This window comes from Typopeltis vanoorti, chromosome 1, assembly GCF_054136105.1.
Source record: "Typopeltis vanoorti isolate ZY-2024b chromosome 1, IOZ_Tvanoo_1.0, whole genome shotgun sequence".
Classification (NCBI taxonomy): Eukaryota; Metazoa; Arthropoda; class Arachnida; order Uropygi; family Thelyphonidae; genus Typopeltis; species Typopeltis vanoorti.
Window position 1 is genome coordinate 21,167,690 of NC_143549.1, and position 10,136 is coordinate 21,177,825.

General features: G+C 33.7%; 1 protein-coding gene across 4 annotated transcripts in view; it reads left to right on the forward strand.

The window, feature by feature from the left end:
• The window catches only part of LOC150109823 (SLIT-ROBO Rho GTPase-activating protein 1-like), a 564,129-nt gene extending 556,144 nt beyond the window's left edge, over window positions 1-7,985 (forward strand). For all 4 annotated transcript variants that reach the window (XM_090396844.1, XM_090396869.1, XM_090396853.1 and 1 more), the window contains one exon: window positions 3,467-7,985. In XM_090396844.1, the coding sequence (XP_090252970.1) occupies window positions 3,467-4,700 (1,234 nt within the window). In that variant the 3' untranslated portion in view covers window positions 4,701-7,985. The remainder of the gene's footprint in view (window positions 1-3,466) is intronic.
• Window positions 7,986-10,136: the final 2,151 nt, after the last annotated feature.

Consider the following 10,136-nt stretch of genomic DNA (forward strand, 5'->3'; position numbering starts at 1 on the left):
CTTGCTATGAAGAAATTTTGCGTGACACGAAAAAGACATTATGCCGTCAGATGAATCTATTAGATTTTATGAAACCATCGACATTGAAATAACTTTCTTTTTTTTTATGTACAAAAGACTACAATTATGATTATATTTCTTAAAAAAATAGGTGTTTTTGTAAATCTTTGGTCCCAATTGTATGTGTGTATATATAAATTACATGCAAAATTATGTCCCGAGTTACGCGAATTCGACTGACGCGCTTTTTGTTGGTCCCACCTACCGCGTAACTTCGGGGTTTTACTGTATTTGAATAGTGCCCTGTCTGCCCCACTCTTTGGATGCCCATGCTGCTGATAATCTTTTCACCCCAAAATGCATAACCTTACACTTTGCCACATTAACTGACATCGTGTGTATTAATTATTGCTCTACCCATCCTTGGAACATCAGCAAATAACTGATCCTCTCAGATCCTTTCCTATATCATTAATAAACAAATTAAATAGCAGTGGTCCAAGAACAGAATCCTGCAGCACACCACTAGTCATAGGCCTTCTTTTGGACTCTACTCCTCAATAAACTACTCTCTGGTATCTCTCCATCAATCCCCTCCTATCCATCTCACCAACCCTATATCTCTCCATGTGCTGTAGTTGACTGATTAGAATTTCATGTAGTATCCTGTCAAAGGCCTTTGCAAAGTCCAGCTGTATCACTTTAAACCCATTACTCTTATCCAGTTCAGCTGTCACTGTATTATAAAACGTGAGCAAGTTACTGAGGCATGATCTACCCTTCAGAAAACCATGCTGCTTCTCCCCATACAGTATTCCATTTCCATCTATCCATTCCTGTATTTTGCTCTTGACCAACTTCTCCAATACTTAGACAATGACTGCTGATATGCTGATTGTCGGTAATTTGCTACATTTGAAGCCTCCTTTATACAATGGAACTATTTTTCCCTCTTTCTACCCCTTCCGAACTAACCCAGATCTGAGATTTAAATTAAACAGTATGGTCAAGAGCACTGACAATTCCTTTAATATCATACTGAAAAGTATGTAAGAAAGTTTTAAAAAAGAATCAAAGATGTCCACAAAGTAAGTGTGGACTCAAATACACAAACATTATTCAAATTACACAAACATCTGCATGAGAGAGTGAAAACAAGAACCAAACCTTGGAGATTCAGTGGTAGACCCTTAAGAAATCAATCATTGGCAACCTCACCACATGCCTCTCATGCAGATGCATATAAGGTTGTCTGCAAGAATAACATAAAAAAAATTAAAATCTCCATGGTAGACTCAGCCAGTTAGAGGCAATCAAGGAAAAGAAGAAAGCATGTCATAAGTTCCTGACAATTTCCCTAAGTAAATCAACATATGTCCACTGAGAGAATACCAAGAAAAATGTAAGAAAGCAATGTTTAAAACTTGTTAAATAAAATCATGACAAATCTGGATAAGAACATATAAATATCATAATATTCTGTAGGCTATTGAAAACGTAGAAATGGGGAAAAGAATACTGTAAAAGGAATCAAAGATGATAAAGTTTTCATGAAAACTGAAGCTAAAGCTAGTCTAGATGTGGAGTAATTACTTAGAAAGATTGCTAAATGAAACAAGCAGTGACAGCATAAAGAGTCAAGAGGAATGCAGTCAGGATTACATATCAACTTGAGGCAGAAGAAGCCATCAAAATGGACAGGAAGACAGTGAGAGATTTGTGCACACTGAATTTAGAAAAGATGTGAGTGGACAACAGGGGATTGAGATGGCTGTGATAGAGAAAGAATGGTGGATTGTATAGAGGAATCATTTTGTTCCTATTTCTCACCATTTCCATTTTTCCTGAGAATGGAACCATAGAGGATTTTTTTTCCTTCCCTAAATTCACTATAGTGAATATAACATTCTATAGGTATCCCTTGATTAACGCAATTAATTAATCCCTCGACGTTATCGCGTTAATCAAATATAATAATCAATGGTAAAAATTACAATTCATCCATGATCGATTACTGTATTAATAATTCGTTTTATGTGGTACTCTTTTAGGAAAGATAAAAAATGAATGTGAAATAAATGTTTAATAAATGCTTGTACCTACATTAGTTGCTGCAATTTTTTTTATCAAAAAATTTATCAAGAGGTGTTTGAACAGTTTTAGTTTTTTTTCTTATCAGCATAAATTCTACTATAACAAGCAAAATGACTCTAGATCTCGGCAAACAAGCATTCTTCGATTAACATCTGGATCCATATTCATTACTTGCTGCTTAAGGGATTCTAAGCTGTGAAATATTCCATCCAGTTCTTTGATTGTTATCTCTTTTGGAACCTTATCTTCACATTCCATTTGTTCATTGTCTTCACATGCGCGTTGTTGTTCATTTTCAAGATCGTTGTCCCTGAAATCTTTTGAATTCGAATCCAATAATTATTTATCAACTTCTGCGTCAACACCATCAAAACCAAGGTCTACCAACTGCAACGTTTCTTAAACCACATCGTCCACATTGGTCAGAAAAGGTTTTTCCTTTTCCAAACAGTTCTCATGCAGCTAGAAGACACTTACTCTCACGAGTCATGAATGTGTTTAATGTTAATTTTTTTCCAAAATTCTTGGCGCGTAATCGCATTTTCTCCCATTGTTGTTTCTACTGTCTTTGAAAGTTGCAATGACTCCCATGTTCAATGATATCATATTTGGTGGAAAGAATAAAACTTTCACTTTCTTACACAGATCATTAAGAGAGTTTGGATGACTAAGTGCGTTATAATCAACATCATCATGCTTACGACTTTCTTTCTCTTGGCCAGGAAACACTCCTCAAGGCTTATATATTTTTGTGTGTTAAATTTAAAAGGGGTGTTAATTAAAACTTGCCGCATATATATCGCAATTAATTTTGCTGTGTTAAGCAAAACCCACGTTAAGCAAGAGATGCCTGTATATCTCTGGTCCCTAGTAGTTAGCTATAGTGAGCATCTTCTGTATACGGAGTAAAATCTGCACATGCATGCACATACAAAGGCCTTCAGTTCACTCATTGAGACTGTTCTTTGTTTGTTATAATGTGATTGCTATATTATAATATGGAATATTTAAAAGCATGTGTATTGGTTTTAATTTTAGAAAATATTTTAAACATTTTTAAAATGTTGAATTAAAAGTAAAATATTTCTAAGAAAATAAATTATATTGCTAAACCAACTACAAGTATCATAATATGATATTAGAGACCTATCTCAGAATACAAATAAAACATTTTTGATCTTATACACGTGTGTGTGTGTGTGTGTGTGTGTGTGTGTGTGTGTGTGTGTGTGTGTGTGTGTGTGTGTGTGTGTGTAGAAGAGAAAGAGAGAGAAAAAACATTTTTAAATCTCATTTAGAGGTCTTTAGAACAACATAATAATAATAATAATATGGAAATGCAATATATGTACACATTTATTATCTTTTTCAGAGATGAGGATAAAGATAAAAGCAGCATTGACAGTAGTGAGAAGAGAAGGACTAGTAGCAGCAGTGATTCATTATCTGGTATTAGTCCAAGTCCCAAGTCTCTTTCAGCTACTTGTATTCCAGAAGAGAGTGGGATTGATGACCATAAACGCCTGAGGACTAGATCTCCTTCCAGCCCATCACCTAGTTCTCACCTTAGCTCATATTCCTGCGACTCTCGTAGTCGAAGACGAAGCCTTAGTCCTTCTTCACTCAGCAGTTTACAGCCAAAGGTGCCAGAGTGGGAATATCCTAAAGTAGTGCATTCTTGTAGTGTTGATGAATCGCTAAAAAGTGATGTTCATGTGAAAGAATTAGAATCTCAAAATGTTGTGCTTCCTGAACCGCCCTCGCCAGAACTTTTAGAGCAAACAGAACAATATTCTCAGAAAATTAGGAACAATGTGGATAACCCTGTGACTGATCTTTCTTCAAGTTGTGAATCAGTTGAAGAAAAAATAATAAGGCCAAAATGGCCTGAAAAAAAAACCTTTGTCCCCTGTAAAGATACACCAGATCTAGTGATGGACTTGCCAGTGAATCCTTCAAGTCCAACAACAGGGATCAAACAAATGAAAGATTCTTCAGATGACGGAAGTAGTGAAGATGAACGTACTGTTGTACATTCTATTTTACAAAATACAGATAGTCCAGAACTAACTGCTGCTGAGTGTTTTGCCATGTCAAACCAATGCACTATGAAAAAAGGAACAATGTCTCGTAGTGCTAGTCATGTTACAGGCATACCACAGTCATCTGATGCACAGACACAAACATTTCATGCTGTACGCCGTAGTGCCAGTGCTGGACTGAATTTGGGACCACCACCACCACCATCTCCTGATCTCTCTGTTCGCTCATCAAGAGAACGTTCAGTCAAACAGATTGCTTCTGATATGGAGCAGCTGAAGTCATCAGAAGTCACCAAAGAACCTCTAAAACGAACAAATGCAATCAAAGTAGAAACTGTGGAAATTAGCTGGCGATCACCTCATAAGAAAGAAGAACCTGTAACTAAATCCTCAGATGAAGAGGTTAGTAATACTGCTCCTCCTCCTGTAGTTGGAGGTGGAATTTCCACGTTTAAACCTCAAATGAAAGTAAAACCACCAGTACTACTAAAGAAACCTAATTCTACTCCTTCTGATGTTGTGCAGCAAACTCAGGGACAAGAATTCAATCAGGCTTCTTGTTAACCTCTGGGTTTGTTGACAGTTCCTCATAGAAACAGTAATGGGATATTTCATTTATAATCTGTGATGACAGCATTTGTATGTGGTATTGGCACCACCACCACCTTTCATTTATACTTGTTAAGGGTGGTGTTGCGTCCTAATCTGATAAATCACCTTGATGGATGTTATTTTTGGCACACTCGCATATGGACACATGGCACACACACACACAGTCCATCCTTATTAATCCATGCTGTGATGATAGTTTTATTTTATACCCACTTGGTGATTATGATGATGCTCTGTATGGATAGTGCTACTACTTAGCTGTTAAATTTTTTTAATATGAATTGTTAAAATGAAGACCAAAAGATAACACTTCTGATTATAATGTTTCAGTCTCTTTAAAACTTATTAACAGAATAAACTTGCATTTGTCATAATATATTTCAGATTTGCAGAAAACTGATTTTGCTTAATGAAAAGAGGTAGACATTTGTTATGTGACATTAAATTCAATGTAGAGATTATTTTTTTTTTAATCTTTTTCATATATATCTCATTGATTTTGTATAGTTTTTCTCTACCTCTACTCCCTTCCCTCACCATTTTAAAGCAGGAATTTTATCATTTTATGACTTAGTAGATATTCTTTGTTCTTGATAGTCCTAATTTATTATTGCTATTTCATAAATTATGGAATAATTGCAGCCAAATTTCTTTAAAAATAGTTGCTCTTTGTTATCTTAGTTCAAAATAATATTAGGTAACATAAACAACAATTGATGAAAATAGTGCTTCATATTCTAGGAAGATTGGTATAGAATTTTAGAAAATTCAAGCTTGGAAATATAGAACTATATATGTGTGTGCTGCAAGTGCTTTCATGAAAACCATAACAGTTTTAGCCACACATGTGCATGCACACACTCTCTCTCTCTCTCGAACATATATGTATGCACTCATTCTCCTTCATGTTTATGATTTAATTTCTTCCATTGTCACAGTTAATAAACTGTGAATGAAGCAGAATGAGTGCATTCATGTGAGGATGTTCATATTTTAGGATACCCTGCATGCACATAATTTGCCAAAGAAGTATATTTAAGTAATTTCAACTGCCTTGGTTTGTATGGTTCTTTCTGCATATCACACGTCAAAAGAAAACTTTATTCAAAATTACAGTGTGCAAGCATGAGGATTGGGTGGCATAATTTTTATTCTAGTTTAAATTGGCAAAACTTATTTCAGACTGACTTTTGAATTATTTATCTGATTTTTAACACATGTTTTGTTAACAGTTTTTTGAAGATTATGAAAATGCGTGAATAGCTTACATAAAGATGTATTACTGTTGTGTAGGAAATTATGATAGCCAGCATTCAGTGCAAAGTTTTATTAATTCAAGAAAATGCTAACACAGAATTTTCCATTTGTTGGAACTCACTTTATTTTTTCTATGAGAACACTTAAACTAAGATGTATGCTTCTATATTTGTGCTACATTATTCTTATGTTTATATGTGCTCTTGTTTCTGTGATGAAATATTTGATTAATGTGACTTGTTTTGTATGTGATGGTCTGAATTAATTTTTATGAGATTTAGTGATGTTGAAAGCTACTCTTGCCAAGCTTTAATTCTCATTAGTGAAGATACACAGCTTAATAAAGAATAATTTATTATAAGTTTTACATATACTGTGCAGGAAAAAAAAAAGTTTCTTTAGGCAGATATATCACCACCTAGATTCATTTATATAAATAAAAGAATCCTCTGAAGAAGCACAGCAAACCTAAGTGTGTATATTTTTGACAAGATATTGCAAGCAAATAATGGACAAATCAAATACTACATTACTGAATGACAAATTATTGTTTGGATGAGATTACAAAAACAAATAAAAATCAGTTATTAACCATGAGTGAATTATAAAGGAAGAGCAAAATACTGATGTTAAAAGAAGCAGCAATAACTCAGTATCTTGGCTTCAAAAACTGTTAAACAGTGTATGTGTTATATTAAAAATAATTTTAAAAAAATGTAGCAGGCTACAGTTATTTTTATTCTTAAGTATTGTGAAATGGATTTATTTTCATGATTAGTAATTTTAGCTGGCAATTTAAATTACTTTTAAGAAAAACTATTTTTGCATTTATTCCTATTATGATCAGCATGAATTAATTTTATCTCTTTATATTTAAATATATATTGTAAATTAGGTTATATATTGTAAAATATAAAGTTAATTCACATCAGGTAAAAAAAAAAAAATCAGAATTGTAATTAACAAAATGAAGTGCTGTAGAGTTATCTTGGAATTGAAGTAATGAGATGGTTGTAATCATGGGCCATCTACTGCCATTATGTGACTGTATCTCTATAACTTAGCTGGATGACTGATTCCATTTATTGAAATTAATGTAAACTGTGCATTTAAAAATGAATGTGTATTATTTTTTTTAAATGTTATTTATTTTTCAATTATATTTTGGGATACTAAATATATTTAAAAACATTGGAAGTATGCTTAAAAAAGCAGTATTAAAATTAGAAAATATATTCAGTACCTATTGAATCAGTGTTATGGAATTTCTTGTTACATCTATTAACAATTTTTGAGATGGTGCTTCATACGAATGTCATGATCTGATCATGACATTAAAATGCTTCCTAAAGCTACTACCTATTGGAAGTATATTTGGCATTTAAGAGTAAAAAAGCTGAACAAAGTGAATAAAGTATTTCTAACTTTGGTGTAAGAATCTAGCTTCTTGTGAGTGCAGATATCGATGTTGAAGTACTACAAAAAAAAAAAGAAAAAACTTGAGAAGAATGTTTCAAGTTAATTAACTGGTATGAATACTTGATAATTATATTATAGCAAATGGTGTGTTGTAAAGCCATACTTTTTTAAAAAGTTTTGATGTGAAAATAATTTTCATATACAACCCTTAAGAAAGAAAATTCCTTTTTTTTTTTTTTTTCATTAAAAAAAATGTTTGTTTCAAATTACTCAGAAAAATGGTGCTAATAACGCATCTGCATTTGGAGAGCATGTACTTTAAGAAATGCGGTTGGGTGGAACTCTAACATAAAAACCACAACACGAGTGAAATTATTTCTGTGCAGAATACTTGTTCAGATATAATCATTATTTGACTGTTATGACTTGGCTGTCATCTTTGTTTATACTTGTAGCACCACTTTGTAATTTTTACTGTACTTTTTAAAGTAATGGAAAACGTTATAATTGCTTTCACTTTTATATTCAATATTAAATAAAGATACCAGATTCTGTACAGTATGCCAAAGTTGTTCTAAAGTTTTTACTACTATGCAATTTGCAAACAGAAACAGAGAGAGATTTCTGATATTATGTAAAGAAAAAAGCTAAAGTATTTTATACAAAACAGTTATTTTGTGATCAAGATTATGACATATAGTAAATGCACAACAAATGAATATATAACATCAAGCAAGAATAGAAAGAAAACAAATATTACAAAGTGTGATCTGCTGCTTTGAATCTAGGTTGCTGCTGATGAAGTGTTCTGTGGTTTCATGAAGCCACAGAACACTTTAAACACAGCCAATGATCAGTCATGCACAAAGGCTTACTACATAACAGGTGTGTGTGTGTTTAATTATCTCTAAAAGTGTGTGAAAATACATATACACATTAAATATATTCTTCAGATTAATGGTCATTTCAGGCTTAACATTTCCCCTCATTGCAATTCAGATTTCATTGAAGACTTTTTAGTATTCTTTAAAGAATTCCTAAAAGTTGAAAGAATTTGTCTGAAAGATCCTTGCAAAAGATATCTGATGAATAGAAACTCGGTGTTCTGCAAGAACTAGAATTATTCTCAAGTTAAAGAAAATTGATGTAATTAATATGTTCTGATTGTCAGATGTCAATAGTATGACCTGGCATGGATGGCTGGACGTTATCCCTCTTTGATATTTAGTGGAGGAAAGAAACATCTACAGCTAATAATTAACTAAATTTATTTAGCCAGTTAGATTACAAGCCAGTATTTTGCCTTCATCACCGAGACATCTTCATGGGTACAAAGAAATATACTATGCACATTCATGCAGGTACACAGCAGGACAAACATGGATGGATTATAAAAGGAAGACTCCTATTGTCCTAATAGGAGTATTTTGCCTTCGTCACTGAGACATCTTCATGGGTACAAAGAAATATACTATGCACATTCATGCAGGTACACAGCAGGACAAACATGGATAGATTATAAAAGGAAGACTCCTATTGTCCTAACTAGTGCCCTCTATAGATGTGGTGATGGAACCTAGCTGAAGATTTCAAAATGATTATCTCCCAGATTTTTGACAAATAATACAGCTGACTCTAAATTTGGAGAATGTGGTAGTGCTGATGGATTCCAGAAATAGTCTCTGCCTTAAATTTGTTCCTCTATAAGAGAGATGTTGTTCTCATTGGATATGGTGATCCTGTATCCATAGCATGGTCTCTGCTGCCATGGAATGGCTGTAGAGCAGATGGTCGACATAGCATGTGTTCTTTTAGACGGGTATTAGCATTTTCTCCTGTTTGTCTGATGTATGTAAGTTTGCAGGAGAAAGAGATACTGTAGACTCCAGGATGGTCTAGATCAGGGCTGTCCAAAGTACTGCCCATGGGCCGGATGTGACCCACGGTGCGGTTTTGTGTGGCCCACCTGTGGGTTTTAATTTTCACGAGTGAAAAAATAAAATAATTTGAATTGAATGAGTATTAGATATTTTAATTTTATCACTAATCGATAATCTCGATGTTGGTAATTTATTTGGTGTTTTTACATCACTATATACCCACATGTTTTTCAAATATTAGATGTGTCAAAGAAGTGTTCTTACACTTTTGTTCCGACATGCATGCTCCAGGCACTCACATGGAGCATGACCACATGATTAGTGTTCGTTTGTTCAGCTATCGAGGTTGTATTGCTAATGCTGACCAAATTACTAGATATGCATTGTGATGCGACCCTCAGATAAATATTTTTTTTTAATGCAACCCTCGGATTACCTAAGGTCGGACAGCTCTGGTCTAGATGGCAGAGATGATCTTTTGTTGAATGGATAAGCATAACTAGTTTTTGGTTAAGACCTAAAGAAAGTCTGCATGCTGTATCTTAAGAATGCGTGCAATTTTTTTCTGAGGTACTCCAGATGTGAAGGCAATGTTTTTTTTATTTATTTTTTGGGGGGGGAGTGGGGGGATGCTTTTTGTGTTGGGAGGATCGGTGGAGAGATCTGTTGATTTTGTTAAGGGAGGGAAAACTATTGGCTAAAGAAATATCCTGAATGTGATTGATTTCAGTTAAGAGACTACTGTGGTCTGAGCATGTGATTAGCTCTGTTTGCTAATATTTCAATAGCACCATACTGCTGAGAGAGGCTATAATAACCTTAGCAAATAGAG